This window comes from Gadus macrocephalus, chromosome 23, assembly GCF_031168955.1.
Source record: "Gadus macrocephalus chromosome 23, ASM3116895v1".
In the NCBI taxonomy this organism is placed as follows: domain Eukaryota; kingdom Metazoa; phylum Chordata; class Actinopteri; order Gadiformes; family Gadidae; genus Gadus; species Gadus macrocephalus.
The window spans coordinates 3,891,991-3,910,707 of NC_082404.1; the positions used below are offsets into that span (position 1 = coordinate 3,891,991).

General features: G+C 44.6%; 1 protein-coding gene and 1 long non-coding RNA gene across 4 annotated transcripts; one reads left to right on the plus strand and one right to left on the minus strand.

Annotated features, from left to right (window-relative positions):
* Window positions 1–553: 553 nt before the first annotated feature.
* Window positions 554–7,771, minus strand: nrros (negative regulator of reactive oxygen species). 3 transcript variants are annotated; one of them, XM_060045397.1, is made up of 4 exons: window positions 5,978–7,770; window positions 4,292–4,406; window positions 2,191–3,689; window positions 1,955–2,080 (listed from the first exon to the last, which is right to left on the minus strand). In XM_060045397.1, the coding sequence occupies exons 2-4, from the start codon at window positions 4,391–4,393 to the stop codon at window positions 2,077–2,079; spliced, it is 1,605 nt and encodes a 534-aa protein (XP_059901380.1). In that variant the 5' UTR covers window positions 4,394–4,406; window positions 5,978–7,770; the 3' UTR covers window positions 1,955–2,076. The 3 variants fall into 3 exon arrangements, with proteins under 3 accessions (XP_059901379.1, XP_059901377.1, XP_059901380.1); XM_060045396.1 differs by having other exon boundaries at window positions 554–3,689; window positions 4,292–4,401; window positions 5,978–7,771; XM_060045394.1 differs by having other exon boundaries at window positions 554–3,689; window positions 5,978–7,769.
* Window positions 7,772–11,105: 3,334 nt separating this feature from the next.
* LOC132452677 (uncharacterized) lies at window positions 11,106–18,133 on the plus strand. The gene is made up of 3 exons (XR_009524463.1): window positions 11,106–11,196; window positions 11,291–11,420; window positions 16,640–18,133. It is a non-coding gene; the product is annotated as an uncharacterized LOC132452677 (long non-coding RNA).
* The last annotated feature ends 584 nt before the right edge of the window (window positions 18,134–18,717 follow it).

Below are 18,717 nucleotides of genomic sequence, written 5' to 3' on the forward strand. Positions count from 1 at the left end.
TATAAGACCTTACATGGGGCTGTATGATTTAAGAGGGACAATTTGAGTTTAATTTGTTGGAAATGTTGTAGCCATCTATCTATATTAGGGAGTGAAATTATCCAGAAATTTCGCTATTGTCTTTTGGCACACTATTCCAAAGATTAACAAAACTTGTTTTTATGGAATGATGGTGTAGTTATGAACAGTTGCCTGAAGTCCTCCAGGTCAAAGCCCAGGCCAAGAGTCAGAGACCTGCTGGTGCAACAGGGAGCTCTAAGGGTTAAAGAGGAAGTGGAATCCTACTGGTTGCCATTTTTTACTTCCTCAGAATGTGCCTATTATGCAGGATCACATGCTGTGAGGCCCCACGCCTTAACTGCCCAAAATACATGTAGAACACAAAACATTATAAATGCTGAATGAAGACACACGCACATGCTGACGTCTAAGACAAAACACTACCCCAAAACACACATGGGTTCAGTGACAATTATGTTCTCAAAGCGAGCATAGGCAGCCACACTATTCAGGTTAGCCAAACTGGTAGCGTTGCAATTAAAAAAGGCCTCAATGTCTTCCAACACATTTCTTTATTCATTCTTTCTCATATTTTTTTCCTACATCGTTTATAAAATGTAGACATAGTATTTGCTTAATTTGTGAAATCTTTGTTCCAAGGCATAGATATTTAAGGTTTTTACTATCTGTATAACATAATTATCATCTCATCCACTATTACAATTCATTCTTATCTGGGAAAAGCTCTACTAGTTTGTGTGTGTGTATGTGCACACTTCCTTTTTCACCCGTCCTCTGTCACTTGTTTCACAGAGAACAGAGACATAGTACAGATGAATGTTTTGTGTCACATGTTTAGCTCTGAGTGACTCTTGAGTTGTGTTCTGTATTGTTCAAATTACTAAAATGATAGTCACATTGCCTTGTTATGTTCTAATAATGTACTTAAATAATCCATAACAAATCATAATAATCATAATTCATAGGATCCTAGGTTAATGCTCAACCAACCTTGTCAGTTTGGGTTGGTAGGTTTCTCTGTTCCAACCACTGTGACCCATTGCACTACACCACAGCGGTCTACTGGTTACCTTATGGTTAGAATTGCTACACATGCTCGCACAGGAATCCACCATTTAGCACCTACAAATACCTATAAACCATTCCCTCATATCAAGAGGCCCACAACATCACATCACTTACAAACCAAAACTAGTTTTGTCAGTTCGATTTGGATTTGGTGGCCAATCAGAAGGCTGCTGTTGAAGTGTGTGTGTCTGCATGTGTGTGTGTGTGTGTGTGTGTGTGTGTGTGTGTGTGTGTGTGTGTGTGTGTGTGTGTGTGTGTGGCTGCATGGACTCGAAAGAGGCGCTCCACACCAGCATGCACACATGGAATTTCAAGAACAGGGTGAATTTGAGTTGCATCTGTGTCTCACGGGTTAGAGAGGAAACCACAGACCCCTCCCTCGCCGAGAAACACTGGGCAGTTGCTGCCGATCTCAGCAAAACAGGAAATTTCTTGTTTCCTCTGCTGCCTTTATACATGCTTGCATCATACTACTTCTGCATATGGACACACACGCAAACCAAAATACAAATTTGTTTTGAACAGCCTTAAGGCTACAACACATATTTCTGAGAAGGCCCATTGCACCTTTTATTGTTTATCTAAACCACAACCCTTTCTTAGGTCTGACAAATGCTTACTTTGTAGTTCAAAGAGTGTTGTCAGTAAGATGTAGGCTTCACACTTTTCTTTTTAACAGTTTTCTGTAACATAAGGGGCCTAAAGGTCAGGAGGCAAACAGTCGGAATGCCAACAAAAAGCAGAAAGCCAGAGAGAACAAGCAGAAGATACCAGAAAACAGACTCCCTGCTTGAGTCCCCACACAAGATGGACAGGACTCCTGCTCTGTATGTTATCTTCGCCTCATCCTGACATAATATTTCTGTCTTGTCCACCATATTGACCGTAAAAGTAGTTTCAAACACCCTGTACCATTCCATTTGGCAGCAGTTAAACGGGTTTCCGGCCAGGAAAACTGTCCTGAGTTTGGGTGCCAATAGTGCAGCGTCACCTGGAGAAATGGTGGATAAGTTATTTTCACTTGCATCCAGCATCCGAAGGTCCAGATTTAAAAGTGACATAGGAAGTTGTGTGAGGGAGTTTCTTGAGATATTTAAATACCTCAGGCTGTGAAAGGGGGAAAAGTCCACAGATTTCATGTCTGTTTTCCCCAAGCCCATGTGCTGCAGCGTCCCAGTGAGGGCCCTGAGAGCCCCGGTCTCCACACGGAGCCCCGGGTTGTCCGACAAATCCAGGTGCGTGAGGCGCATCCCAGCGAACAAAGAGGGTGGCATCCCTTGGATGCCGCATCCTCTAAGGTACAGTTGTCTTAAAGAGGCCATGTTTCTCCATACTACGCAATCAGAGGGACTGCCCTCATCCTCGCCTCTTGTCTCCGACGGACAAATGCCCATACTATTGTAGCTTAGATCCACCGACCTCAGGCTTTCTACTGAGGAAAATAATCCAGAGGGAAGCCACCTAAGGGAATTGAGGCTCATGTTAAGGTAGGTCAGATTTCCAAGAGCTGCCAGTGTGCCCTTCTCAGCCATGACCTCGCTTAGCCTGTTGTTGCTGACATCCAGCTCATACAGGCTGCCAGAGAACCCCTCTGATGTCAGGTTCAAGGTCTTCAGGCAGTTTGTTTGCATCTGAAGCCTAGTGAGAGATTGCATTTGGCTGATGAAGCCTTGGGGAAGGTGCTCCACTTGGTTGTTTCTCAGGTCCAGGATTTCCACAGAGGAGACGTCACCATGGAGACTGTCGTCCCATAGCTGAGCCGTCACATTACTTGCATTACCATTCAGGTTGTAGAACTGGATGCTTGTAGTCCAGTTTTCACCAGTGGCATCATCCACCAGGCCCCCATAAAAGCGGACAGTGTTTTGGGACAAGTAGAGGTTACGAAGGCGACTCTGGCTCGGCAAGAAAGGGAAGAAAAGCAGCTTATTGTCTGTGAGGTCAAGGGTCTCCAAGTGGAAGGTTTCTTTGAGCTCTTGTTGGGCGACAAACCACTCAATGAAATTGTGGCTGGCATTTAGGACTACCAGCTGGGTCATGTGGAAGTCGACCAGGCAGGGTAGGTAGTTGAAAGCAAGGTTGAGCCTCTGGAGCTTCGGATTGCCAGAAAAGGCCCCATCTATCTCAAACAACATGTTGCTATGCAGGTCAAGTTCTCTTAACTGGTGCAGGCCCTCAAACGAGCTTTCATCCAATCGCTGCATAAGGTTCCGTGAGAGATTCAGGTATTGCAATGAGGTCAGGTTCTGGAGGAGGTGGAAGACCATGTCGTCCTCGAGCCCGTTCTGGGACAGATCCAGAACTCGTAGCTGCGGCAGCTGGAGTAGTGCATGGCTAGTGTCTTGGTACCCGACGTGAAGCTCGTTCTCTGCTAGATTAAGGATCTGTAAGCGGTGTAAGCCTCCAAATGCATTGGCTTCCATCTTCTCCAGGTGATTCCCTGCTAAGCTTAACGTATGTAAGGAGGAGTAGTGGAGAAGAGAACTGTTGAGTAGTGTCTGAATATGATTGTGGTTAAGCTGAAGCTCTTCTGTGTTGCACGGCGGGCCGACAGGGACGTATGATAGTCTGCCATTGTTGCACAGTGCCATTCTTTGGATCTAAGGAGAAAACAGAACAGAAGTATTGGTTTACAATGTATGTTATGTGTGTTGTGTAAGGGTGAAGGGTTTTGTATTATAAAAAAATACACCATGTATTGCTGTTTGTTTTATCTTATTATCTTTAAAATATACCATTGTATTCATAGAATAGAATATATTGCATGGTGATATGTTTATTTTATTATATATCTATATGTCTGACACCTTATATATAATATATTTTTTGGTATTACTATATTGTTCATCAAGTGGAATTTATGGTAATAAATTGGTTAAAGCTTTTTTTAATAGAAAAAAAAACCCTGATTCAAAGCAATAAGGGAAGCTCAGAGAGTTCACAAAGTTCACCAAGTTGATTGACCCTGACTGTCAACCAACTTTGTAAACGCGATTCGAGAATAGCAAAGGTTCATAGGGACCTGTTCTTTGCCCAGTTGAAGGTCCAATAATGGTACGTGAAGCTCTTTGAGACTGTTATTGTAAAAAAGGTCCAGACAAATGTAGACCTCAGTATTATAATGATTATCATTTAAATTATACATTGCATGATACAGTAAACAGTTTCACAGGAGAGTTGTTCCAGCAGAGAAAATCCTCACCATTCGACACGGATTTGGCTGAGGGTGACTGAGGGATGGAACCAGGACACCCCAGATGGCAAGGAGCATGAGGAAGGATGAAGGGAGTGTGCGGACTGGCATTTTTACATCTTCTCTGTGGAGTAGAGGACAAAATGAGCCGCCTAAATTCACAACCATTTTTAAATGGGCACAACATGTTATGTGCATGAAACAGGTGCTTAAGCATGGTTAAAGACAGTACATCAGTTAAGTCATAGGATGGGCTTGTTCGGAGGAGGATTGAGTTGAAATACAGAATGTAGGGACTAAAAGTTTATTCATATTTTTGGATAGGTTGCTTAAGAATATATGTTTGGTGAGAATAATAATATTTTTTCAATTTATTAATAATAATTTAAAGAGTAAAATAATGAATAGGAGAACAAAGCTTATGCACATCATTTACAAGGTAAGGATCCAGAAAAGGAATGCAGGGATAACAAAGAGTGCAATGGGTGCCATAATTGCTGATCTTAACTCGGTTACTAAAAGTTCTCAGGAAGGATTTGTTAAGTTAATATCATTTAAATTATGTAAACATTATTGGTAGAATGAATCTATAACCTGTTTTAACCATTGTGCTCGATGTCATGAATGTCATAAATCAACATGCGTCAATGGTTTTGTTTGAAGTTTATTAAACTTTCTACTTAATTTTATTTAGAAAGCGCCTTTAAAAACCAAACAAGATGTGTAGCCAAATGTGTTGATGTTACTATCACAATGTCATGTTTTTCGCATTATTGATCAAGATATTCACGTAAATAAAGCAATAAAGAAAAAAAAAAGAAAAAAATTAACTGAAGGATTCAGAAAATGTGCTTTGATGATATTTGTACACTAATTTCATTTTTTATTAAAATGAACCACCTGGTGATAGAAAGGATTAGAAAAGAACAGTTCCAAGATCCTTAGAAGTTCTACAATCCAGAATCAAAATCACAATGATCTGAATCTAAAGTTGCTCATATTTTCTCATACAACTATGGATAACACTTTACAAAAAAGGGTAAATTAAATATCGATTAATAAACACTAGTAAATGCAATAATAGGCATAATTATACAACATTAGAATAGTAATTGTCATTGTCTTTGTATTGTAGTTCACTTCTTATTAGTTAGTTACTCTTGTGGCACTGGTGCACACTCTCCAATAGGACACCATTAAATAATGTATTAATTAATACATTATGTGTGATCGTGAACAGCATTACCTTAGTTAACGTCCCCATGAGTAAACAACACTGTATGACAACTAGGCCATTAGTGAACTGTTAATCAACTGTTAGTTAATGCTTACCACTGCATTAACTATGAATACGTAATGCTTTAGTGTACCCTTATTGTAACTAAGGGCACATTGGAAATGTTACCCTACTTTGTATTAAAACCATGGACTGTATGGGAACTCCATAAGTAAGGCATATGATATTGTCTTTCAAATAATGCTCCTGCTAATATATATGTGTAACAAATATATAAGGACTATATTTGTTGCAAGGAACAATATAATTATCTTAAAAGTGCATACTAAGTGCATGCTTATACTCATGTTACATTCCATTCAATCATATCATTTGGCTACATTTCACTTCTACTGCTATTAGCATATTGATTATATGCTACCTGCATATTTGTATTTTATAAGGTAATATTTACTTACGCAGATAGTTATGTGTTGGTCTCCCAAGCCACTGGTGGTTGATCTTCTGACCATAACGTGTGTCGGTCAAGCATGGATACGCGTTTATTCTTAATGGAAGCCCTCTGACCTCGGAATGGATGCTTTCTTCAGAAGTCGCGGAAGCAGACAAGTAGAAAGAAACAAAGTTCCCCAAAGATTTCTCAAGAATAAATTAGCACATGTTGCTGATGACATTTCAACCACTGTACCCAGAGATCCAAACTAAACTTTCATTACACCCTCGATGCAAACATACTAGGAAGCATCAGTTAGAACGACAATGCAAACACAACCACGAGCTACTAGTTCCCCACCACAAAACCCAGTAGGAACGCCCTTCGCACTATTTCACTTGCTTCTGCTTGTGATCAGCCGAGCTGCTAGAGGAAACCACTTAGAGCTCACACCCTTCCGTATCATGACTTTTCTTGTTACCGTCAAACACACACACACGCACACACACACGCACACACACACACACACACACACACACACACACACACACACACACACACACACACACACACACACACACACACACACACACACACACACACACACACACACACACACACACACACACACACTTACGCACGCACATGTTTTGTTGACTGCTTTAATGCCTGTCACTGAATCGTGTATATTTCTGTCATCTTTATACATCTTTGATCATTCTCTATGATTGCACCCGAGCACACACCTTTAAGTTGTATTGAAAAAACTGTATACAAAAAACAAAGATCAGAGTACAAAGAAATATTTGATCTCACAACCATAGAGAAATTACTTTTATTTATATCTGGCATGAATGAACATCTTATTTTGAAGGGGTCAAACAATAAGGTTGAGAAGGAGGGGGGTCTTTCTGTTGTTTATTGTTCGTCCTTCCACTGTCAGATGTCCTTAGACTTTCCCAATCACTTTATTCCCCTTACCTGTGCATCCTTGATAATCTTCCAAACTGCACCTCATTCCCCGATCAGTCTCTCCCCATATATTCATGTTCACTTCCTTTGTTCTCCTGTCAGTTGGTTGTCATGTCCTGTTCATGGAACAGAGATGTTGAGTTACTTTATTGAAGGCATTTTTTTGTTTTCTCCATTTTGGATCTACCCCTCCTGCTGCCCCTTCAGCACCTGACCCTGACGGAACGAATCGACCAGAATCATTGATCCAGCAGTTTGTTTGATGGACGATGAACTATGTGATCTTGCACTCTTCATTGCATCTAATTTTTTTTTGAAGAGGGCACCTCATGGTGGAGCCAGTGATCCAGCTGTCAGGATGTCTCACGGGAAGTGTCCATTTGGCTCAAGAACATGTTGCCTAGGTCGGCAAAGGACTTCCTCAGCAACCCAGTTACCCAATCTGATTCACTGCCTGCTTGCCCCCAGCATACTAGCTTCAAGCCTGCTACACTCCCGCATGCTAACCTCCAGCCTACACCACTACCTTCCTGTCCTGATTCTGCGGTTCCTCAACCCATGAGACATTTATTGGACCCTGGGCTGGGTTGCGCCAACTGGGCGTAAGCCTGGTCTTAACTACGCCTCGTCGTAACTTGGCGTTCTAAGTCCAACCTAAACGTTACGCCGGTTGCACCAACTGGGCCTAGCGTTCTTTTCACTAAGACCAGGCGTAAATCCTACACCTATGTCCAGCAGCCGCCTTTCACAGGGACTGGTCTTGCGAATTTTAGCGGGAAGCGTGGAGTCTCAAGAAGATGAGGTGATCATCTTGGCTCCTGACTCCTCTGGGAGACGCAGCCGCCCAGAGCAGCCGCCGACACTCTGTGGCGCAAAGAGTCTCTGCGACTCTCTGCGTCGCAGAGACTCTACCCGAGTTCCCCGAGACCCCGCTGTCCGATCTTCTCCCCATTGGCAGATCACATGAGACCCCCTAGACCATCCCTGCCGACACTGAACTGGTCCTGGTGGAGCTGCTGGAGGTCAAGAGTCTCCAGGCTGTCATTGCCACTTCCGGATCAAGGGAAGCTGCTTCGGTAGCACAGTCCTTTCCCCACTGAAACACCTGTCCTTTCTGGGTAATTCGGTGCTGAGGCCCGGCGACGGTGGCAGGCGAACTGTCTGTAGTATGAGGCCAGATCCAGGAAGCTTCTCGGTTCCGCAATGTTCTGAGGGACGTGCCAGTCTCTTGCTGCATCGACTTTTGCAGGGTCCATGGTCTCCCCCAAACCACTGACAAAGTGGCACAGGAAGGCCGTCTCCCGCCGGAATAGGTGGCACTTACTCGGGTGGAGGCGTAGGCCGGCCTGGCGAACGGCACAGAAGACGTCCCTCAGATTACCTATGGCACCCTCAAACTTTGCAGCGTGTAAGTATGTAAGCAATGTAAGTATGTCAGCCAGGACTCCTTCCGTGAGGCGTTCAAGGTAGCCGGCGTGTTGCACGGGCCAAAAGTCATCACCTTGAATTGCCAAAGCTCCTGGCCGATAGCCACTGCGGAGGGCGAGGAAGCTGATCCAGTAGGACCCTGTGATGTGATCAAGGTCATAAAGGATGCAGGACAGCGGGTAGGAGTCATTGAGGGTGACATCTTTGAGGGTGACTTTGTTGAGGCGGCGTTAGTTTACGCAGAAGACTGGAGCTACCCATTGACTGCTGGAGTGATCCATGATGCCCACCTACGCCATCTCCCGAGTCTTCTGCTCAGCCGCTTGGTGAGTGGCAGACAACAGAGGCGGAGGCAGATGGGGCGAGAATTGCTGGTATTGATGTCGTGTTGCACCAAGTTGGTGTGTGTGCAGTCCTCATCCATCAAAGATGTCAGAGAATACCTCCATCAACTCTTGCAGCTGGCCCCCCTGGTCGGCCTCCAGACCCTCGCAGCTCCTCTCCATCAGGTCATCCAGGGACTGCAGGGTCTCAACTGACGGTGATAACTTGGAGGACCCAAGGGCTGTTGGTGGCGGTTTGGAGGACCCCCGAGCTGCTGGTGGTGACGTGGAGGACCCCGGGCTGCTGGTGGCGATGTGGAGGACCCCCGGGCTGCTGGTGGCGGTGTGAAGGTCCCTAAGCTTTTAGTGGTGACGTGGAGGACCCCGGGGTTTTTAGTGGTGACTTGGAGGAGCCCCGGGCTGCAGTGTGTCAGCGCTCCTGTGCTCAGGTAAAGCTTGGACCTGCCAACGTCCACCGTCGCCTCCCGCTTGGTCCACATTTCCAGTTCAATGATGCAGGGGTCCTGGATGTTGGCCAGCCAGAACCGGTGGCCCTTGCTGTTGCCAGCAACTGACACACAGAGAACCCCTTCCCGAGCATTCTAGCACATTCACCAGTGTTTGTGGGTCACTACCCACATATCCTACAGACAGCGGTGCCAGGTTGGGTACCACGGCGGACCAAAAGATGGTGGACCCTCTTGTCCATAAAGGCACTGCAAGGGGGTCATTCAAATTGCAATCCAGGTACAGGCAATTTGCTTGGCTGAGCCTGCTGGTGGGCAGCGTTCCCCTCGTTGCGCTGGCCTGTTCTAGTTTAGCAACGGCTGAGGTCCCAGGCATCACGGAGTGCGTTCTACTTTTGCTACACTAGCTTTACAGCTCCGATTCTGTGTGGGAACAACCTACCCTTGTGTTTCACTTGCCTATTCGTGAATAGACGTAGGCAGGATCCAGATCCCTTAGCTAGTCACACCAACTCAGAGGAGGACTCTCCTCCTCTCTCCCATTGAACCCCATGTTATTCACCGGCCGCTAACACTTTTGGGGGAATGAAAAGTTCCTGCTAATACATATTAGCAGGAAGTAATTGTCAATAGGCGATAGGGGGTGCTAATGTCCCTTTACCCAGGGAAACGAACATTACATATACAAAGGCATTAAAGTAGTGATATTTAAGGGCATTAATTCATTACAGTAGTCTGGAGGATCTACATTTTTTATTCTCAACAATGTAAAGGAGGATCTTCCTCCCCCCCCGCACTGGAGAAGCCTCCACTCGTATTCACCAAATGGTCATTCCTTATAATAAACAAATTCGATTAGATTTATTTATTTAAACTCAAAAATTCATTGAGGGCAAAGCCCTCATTTGCAATGATGATTCCCCATGCCAGTTATACCAAACTCACCCGCTAAAACACAGACATTCAACCCTGATAAAGCATGCATTATCCAACCACACTATTGATGGTATGACCTTGCTGGTGAGATTGCAAGGCCAACGAGGGTTCATGGCGGAACAAAAGATGGTGTGTGCATGTATAAAGTCTTTAAAATACACTATTTAAAGAGATGCCTAATTTACACATGACATACTGATTAAAGACTAGATTTGTTTATCCAAAGGTGATAAGTGCTACTATTCAAGGGAGGCTACTTTAAAAACTTAGCCTATATTTAAGAACATACTAGATTCTTCCGACTATTCACTCTTCTACCGTGTCTTATCCATATAACACATCAAAAGGAGAGGTGTTCCAATCATTCACTTATTCAGTGATAGCAAGAACCAGACAGTGCAAAGCCTAAGCCACCTATGACCCCTCAAAAGACCCCTCAAAAGTCATGTGTGAGAGATCAGATTTTCTCTCGAACATGACTTTTAACAATCAAATGTGCATTTCCAATAAAGATTTACTTGAGTGGAATGAAAGATAAAGAAATGGCGTTTTGCCATGCTATTCATCTAATTTATTGGCATTCTCTTTAATTCTGATCATCTTAATCCAAAGGAATTATGATGGTAAATTGTATACACATCAGTAACGGAGAACCAGATGATAGTTCTTTCAAATTTGAAGATGTGATGTTCATGGAATGAATTTTGTCAAAAAAACACGCCATGTTAAAATCACAAGCTTGGTGTTTACTGTCCCGAGTAGGCTGCGTTGAGTCATTGTGCTGAAGTCATTTATTATTCATAAGCGTATCTTTGTCCGCCTGCAAACATCAAGTGTACTTTTTATATTTAGATATTCTCTAGGATCTTATTTTTTAGGAGAGCATACAGGTGAGCTGCAAGATATGCAGCATCTACAGAAACATTCCAACAATATTCGCCCATAAGAAGAGCGCACTGTCACGCCGTCCAGTTCTGCCACCTAGTGGGGGCCAGTCTCATCATCCATTTATCTCCTGCTCTCTAAACAACTGCTGGCAATCCTCCATCAGCAGTGGCTTGGCGCACAGTATTTCCACCCTGGTTCTAGAGACAATCATCCCTAGATTGCACGTAACAGTTAGTACCTCGTCCCTGGCCCTTCCCAGTGTCTCTAGATTGTTTAGTCGTTGTGTTCCGTCGATTGCCCCAACGATCTCCTCCCTGTGAACAGTGTTGCCGAACCCCCGCCTGTCCGACTACCCTCCTGTCGCCGAACCATCGCCTGTCTGACTACCCTCCAGTCGCCAATCTGACTACCCTACTGTCGCCAATCTGACTGCTCTCCTGTCGCCTAACCCTCGGTAAAGACCCTTTAATTTAATCTCTGTGTCAATCTCACTCTGGGTCAAGCATTTGGGTCCACTCACTTTACTTCCCCATAACACGCACAGCTCAGAGACTGTGTTTCATCAAAGGGGTACTGTGTTTTTTGGGGTGCATTGCAAACCGCTACCTCTGTATTTGAGTATTTCCTGGTATCAGTGCGAGCCCAATTGGTTACAGAGGCCGGAGGAGGGCCAAGGAGAGGATCAGAAGAGGAAAAGTTATGTAGGAGATAAGGGGTCAGAAAATGTGAAGAAGAGAGGGAGAAGAGAGGCAAGGGGAGGTATTGCATTACACACAGGAACACACTCCACCTAACAAATCAACTTGAACTTCTCGGTAGTGGTGGCAGATACGCCAACAACACAAATACACCACCACCGTGGCATACCCCAACCCTTTATCCCCACACAATGTCACAGCCGCAAAGGACCTAGCAGGGTCGGCAAATGTCTAACTGGCTCGTGGTAAGTATACTGTTGATAGTTATGACATAATGGCTATTAATCAAAACCTCTAAGCAGAATATTAACAAAAGTTTCACTTCCGTGAAAAGTGCTAATGAGCTCACGTGATTTTCAGAAGGTTTTTGAGTAGCAGCCATACCAAAGGCCCAGGAGCAGGGGCCTGTGGTGTTGCAAGGAAGGAGGCTCCAGCTGTGTCGGGGGCGTTCCTGTTATGTCACAAGAACACTCAATTGGGCTTTCCTGGTAACGTTTCATTGGCCAATCTCTGGGTATGATGTCATTTCCTGTATCCGTCTGACAAACAACACCATATGTACACGTGTTTTTGAATACCGGAGAAATGACACAAATACAACATCAACATGTCATTTTATGCATTATCAAATACAAAGCAAATTAGTGTTCACAGATATCTAATCCTTAAACATGAACAAAGAATAAAATAAGCATTGCACTGTTCTCTGCAAGTTTGTTATTCACAGTATAACATAACTTTCTAATGATGCCATTAACTTTTTTCCTCTGCACAAGAATAGTTTCAAAGAAACATCGCCAACCCTAAAACAATAATAAACGCCTGAGCAGTGCACTGGTCTCTGCGACTTTGTTTATTACAGTATCATTGTCCAAAGACATGAGAATTCTCTCTCAGTGCACATGAGCATGAATGCCTCAAGTTTCTCCTGGGTCAAAGTGCTCCTGAGTCTGTTTTTTATGAATTTCACTGCTGAGAAACTTCTCTCACATTCTACTTGTGTGATGGACAATGTTAATAGCAACCTGTAGGCAAGTCCAATCACATGGTAGGCATCAATTAGCAGATTGTACTGAGAGAGGATGAGATGAACACCAATTACACCGTTTTTACAGGACAAACAAGTTTTGCTCTCTAGTTCAACATCCTGCTGTTCCATTGAAGGATCCGCCTCACTTTCTTGTGGCATTTAGCTAGCCTGACGTGTAAGCCTCGAGAGGAGACATCTTCAGTCTGCCCCACTGACCTGCAAGGCTGTAGAGTTCACTACATAATGTGCCAACTGTAGCTCTATCGTCAAACTTAAGCAGACGTTTGCTTATTTCATCCAGAGCCGAGCTGGGTAGTCCATTTTCAGACAGGCAAAATCTGAGCAAGGTTTTGCATTGATAGAAAACCTTCTATGGATACTGTCTGTCACTGTGTTTGTTCACAATGACATTGTGAACTTTGACCTTGAAGTCAGAATCAGCTGATGCTAGCTGCTCATCTTCTGCAAGCTCTCCTGGCATTCTTTTCTTTTTTCTGAACCTTCTCTCAGGAAGGGCAGTCTGCACTACCCTCTCACACTCTTCCCCCTCTTGCAACTTTTCATTAGCCGCAGTGTTTCCCCTAGAATTTTTTTTAGGCCCGGTGGTAAGAGCTGATAGTGTGATTTGTTATACATTTTTCACGGGATGCTAGACTATTTGTTGGTTATTTCCATATAAAACACTTGCTTAGCCATCACAAGTTGATAATGATTCAATAAACACGTTATTAACAATAAACTAATTTTATTTACAATACAATTTTTGGTGGTGCCATGCTAATGATGATCTAACTTAATGCTGTCAGATTGTCCGTTATGATGGGGCATCATCTGTGCACGCGCGACACCGCATTTTATTATTTTAATTATTTTTTTTTTTTTGCCCGGTTGTTGGCCTGGCGGGGGCGCTCGTTGGCCGGGCGGCCTGCCAGGCGGCCCGCCAGGCCTGAACAATGGGGGGGGAAACACTTCACAAACTCATCAGCTGCACACCTAACTACTTCAAAGTCCCTAGCACACTCCTTGAGACCCTCCTCTGTTCCCTCAACCAGACGTTGTGCTGTGATGATATCCATTCCCCTTGTCTGTAAGTATTTTGAGAAAGGGGATGTCTGCTCAAGAATGCAAAGGAAAGTTTGTGCAGTGAGCACTGTCTCATATCTCAAAAGGCCTTCTATGAATCCCTTTGCCTTGGCCCTCACAGTTGGCTGTTGTGTTCTGTCATCTACAATGGTGTGCAAAGTCATAAGCACTTCAAGGAACAAGGCTCCCTGAAGATTCCCAAAACACCCAAACACTTTCCTTAGTGCCTGATCCTTAGCCCAACACCTAGCTGCCCTATTTGGCACAGTCTTCTGTGATGCTTGTCCTTACTGATCTCTTCCCACTTCTGCATGCGCTTGTATGACTCTCTTAGGAAAAATGCTATATCATTAAGCAGCAAAAAGAGGGATGCACTTTCCACAACACTGCCTGTTGTGTCTGCCAGTACAAGATTGAAAAGATGTGCATAACACCATATATGAACCTGATTGGGGGAATGCTCAGAGAGGAATGTAGAAAAACCCCAATACTGTCCCTGCATATTAGGTGCTCCGTCTGTGGAGTTGTCCACACATGTGCCAATATCGATATTAAGCTCCTGTAGCACCTGCAAAATGCTGCCCTGTAGATGACTCACACTCCACCATAGCAATCAGTCTTTCATGAATGACATCTGTTACATATCTGAGGATGATGGAGCACTAGTCTTTGCTGCCTGTATCTTGTGTGGTGTCAATTTGGACTGAAAACATGCCAGCTTGTATTACTTCTTCGGCTATAGTCGCCTTTATCAGTTGGCTGATGACATCCACAACTTTATTGAATGTGTCTTTTGACAGCAGTGTAACTAGAGACCCTCTGCCTTTTGCACCAGATCCATGCTGCTTCCTGCTGTTTTCTATGCAAGTGTTTACATGCTGTTGTAGGCAAATGTCATATCTACTCAAGAGTATAATCAACTTTAGGATGTTGCCATGATTAACAGCAATGTTTTCTAAGCTGTAACCTGCCTCCTCATCTCCCCTGTAGCTAAGGCCACATTTACCGATAACTTTAATAACGTCCACAATGCACTCCATCTTTCACTTGGTCAGCACGCAATGACATTTGGTTGCCAGTCAACAGGCTTTTCACATCCGCCTTTTGTACATTCAGAATGTAAGCATCTGCACTATCTTTTTTCGTGCTCGACTATTTTTTGGTGAATGTGTTTCCAGTCTTTCATGCCTCTCTTTATGAGAGGGCCATCATTAACCAGAGGTGCTAGACAAACAGAGCAGTACAGAGACACTGTAAGTCAGCCACTTGCGGTTGGTCCCATTTTTGCTATTCAAAACTTTTGGTATAGCAATATTAGGGGTTTGTTGAGGATGCTAAGAAAAAAATAAATGTATATCCTGTGACTGAGGGCAAGCAAAGTCAAAACTAGTCAAAACTATCAACAGACTGATCTTTATCTGTCTCATTCCTATCTTGTGGTTCAGAGTTCTGCTGCTGAGCTGCTGCCTCTGTAATCATTCCCTGAGTCTGCTCTCCCTTTCACACTTCCTCAAGTTTCCCTAGAGTTGCCTGCACCTTTATCACATAAAAAACAATAATCTGTAAGGCTTTAGCATATTTGAAATGGAAAAGACGTTTTGACTGAACCAATTAAGATTTTGTTCAATGGCAAAATAGGCAGGCTTATTCCATATTACTTTATTATTACTAATGATAAAAGCTATAACGGGCCACTACTCTCATTTGGGCATAGAAGGTATTTTTATATATAAATCTCAAAACAAATCTCCCCTTCTTTAAGTCAAAAATTCAAGTCAGTTTCATTTTTGTAGTGCTGAATCATCTATCATCGTCAATTATTTCAGGGGATTTATCATATAGACCAGGTCTTCATCACACAATTCTAATAATATTCACTTAATGAGCAATCCTACCGGCACACTGGACCTGTGGCCTCATGGCCGGTGCTTGGTGATGCATCTTGTATCTGAGGGGATACAAGTCAAAATTTCTGGCCAGTTATGTGGCGTTGCATCATAATATTATTTAAATAATGCAACGTTAGGTTAGACAGGGTATATGTTACAACGCCAAGCAATTCATTGACTTGATAGGCTAATTAATTAACTTGAACGGTGCAGGTAAAGTTGCAAAAAGTCTGACCGGCCCACCGGGAATTCCCGGTCCTCCCGATTAACCACTCCGGGCCTGGACAGAACGTCTTACCTGGGAGAGTCTGTCGCTGCGGTTTGCGCGTGTGGGTTCTTACCTTGGCACGCGTGTCGATGGCGGAGCCGTTATGTTTAAAAACATAACGTCTTACCTGGGCGAGTGTCGCTGCGGTGTGTGTTATTACCTGCGTGTGTCGATGGCGGAGCTGTTATGTTTAAATACATAACGTCTTACCTCGGCGAGTGTTGCTGTCTTTGCCTTGACGTGCGATGTGTGTGTGTGAGTGTGTGTGTGTGTGGCTGCGCGCGTCTGTGTGCGTTTCCGTGTATTTTCGTGCGCATGTGCGTGTGTTTGCGGTGTGAGTATGCGGTGTGTATGTGCGTGCTTGCAGTGTATTTATACGTTTGCGTGTGCTATGTGTGTGTGTGTTTGAGCTGCAGGCTGCTTGGAACATGCGCACATGAGTAACTGGTACGACAGGCCTGCTATTATAGTAGTAAGATATGTAGCCTAGAAGTTGAGTGACACAAACTTTGTGTTTGGGCCAGATATGCAAGGCTGTTTTTTTTCTTTTACGTATATCTATACCTGCAACCGGGAGTGTCGAAAGCAATCAAACAACCACTGCTGTGGATGTAACTAAATCATGTCAAGATGTAGGCCTGGCAAAGTGAGGAGATTTTCTTCTTTTGTTCTTGTGTGTGTGTGTGTGTGTGTGTGTGTGTCCAGACCGAGCACGGCAACCCTCCTCCACTCCATCTCGACCCTCCTCACAGTCTGCACGCCGGACGTGTGGTCGAGAGGCAGCAGGCAGCTGCTGACTCAGGTCAGGGTTGACAGAACCACCTCCACAGGTGTGCCTCCTCCAGCACCACGGCAAGGGTCTGGGGCCGGGCGAGGCGGACGTGCTGCCCTAGACGCTCCGGCTTGAGGCCCCGCAGGAGGGCGTGGAGAGCCACGTCCTGCCGTGCAGCGGCGGGGCAGTCCTGGTATCCGCGTCTGGTGTACAGCAGGACTTCGGCAGCGTAGACCCCCAGGCTCTCCTTCTTCTTCTGGCGGCGGTCAGCCGGCTGGCCGAACCACATTCCAGTGCCCTGGTCATGGCCTGGAGCCCTCGCTGCTCCTCCGGGTCCAGAACGGGCAGCACCCGTGCTGCTGTCCCCTCCAACGCCCAGAGCAAGGTTGACGACCAACTCTTCTGCACCCCAGCTGTTGTGCCATTGAGCCAGGCGGAACTGGGCCAGGTATGGCTCCTGCGGCGTTGCCTCTGTTCATTTTGGAAGCTTCACCACTGTCCTTGCCACCAAGGGGCGGTGGACAGCTGCCTTTTCTCTGGCCGCGGCCACCAGAAGGCGCTGCGCTCCAGTATCGCAGGGTGTGTCGTAGCGGGTAGGAACTGTCACTTCCTCTATGGGCTCGACCTTCTCCGCGAGTGCAGGCCATATCCCACTTCTGACACCAATGTGGCGAGTAGCACAGGAAGGATGAGACGGGAGCCCAAGTAAAGCAGTCGTATAATTCTTGCACTCCTTACACTGCACGACTGCGGTAGTTGCCTTTAATTAACACACACACATTACACAAAGGAAAACACTCCAGCTAACAAATCAACATGAATGTCTCCAACACAAATACACCACCATCTTGGCATACCCCAACCGTTTAACTCAAAGGTCCAACTGGTGGTCTGAATCCCCCAGGATCCCTTGTGGGATACACTGAACACGGTGACCATGCCTAAGGTCGCCACAATATTAAAAACTGACCTTTGAACCGACTTCATAATGTTTAACTGGAGTCCCCGGTTCGGGGGTGAAGTTACAACAATACACAATTCTAGCTAGGTAAGCATTTTTATTTGATTAGCTAAACAGTAACCTACCTACTAGGCCTAAACCATTCACTTACCCTCTCATATCACAGCAACAAGGCTACACAAATTAAACCAGGTCACATAATTTACTTTAAAAATGTTAAATATAATTGGATGAGGTAGTACATGGCCTTATAGTGTATTTTGATGGAATGATTTTAACCAGAGCTTTTAAAATCATGAAGGCCAGCGTAGCTGGATAGTGAAAAGCAGCATACATAATGAAAAGGAAGGCTAGAAGTAGGGACATGGACAATTTATCAGGAGGAAGAGAAGAAAATAAATGAAAAAGGAGAAGACAGTAGGCATACTGGAGAGAGCAGGAGGCTCAGAGGCTTTTTTGGCGTTTTATACTTGTTATACTTATACTCTCTCTGCTCTCCACTGTTTATTTTGACACTGGGTTTGTTTCTGTTGTGCATAAGAAGGCTTGGGTTGTGTGTTTGTGTTATGGCATGATATACTATAACAATAAATAGTTTAAATGTATGTATTTTCGTGTTCTTGTTTTGTAAAAGCCATTTCTGTTTTGGATTTTTCCCACGTACTGTAGTCCCATGCCCCCCTGCCAAGACCTCTTGCCACCCCTTTGCCGACCCATGGAACATATTATATTGGTCTGCGTGTCTGTCTGTAGGTCTGTGTGTCTCTAGGTCTGTGTGTCTGCAGGTCTGTGTGTCTGTAGCTCTATCTGTCTGTCTGTAGGTCTGTGTCTCTGTAGCTATGTCTGTCTGTAGGTCTGTGTGTCTGTAGGTCTGTAGCTCTGTGTGTCTGTAGGTCTGTGTGTCTGTAGCTCTGTCTGTCTGTAGGTCTGTGTGTCTGTAGCTCTGTCTGTCTGTAGGTCTGTGTGTCTGTAGCTCTGTCTGTCTGTAGGTCTGTGTGTCTGTAGGTCTGTCTGTCTGTAGGTCTGTGTGTCTGTAGCTCTGTCTGTCTG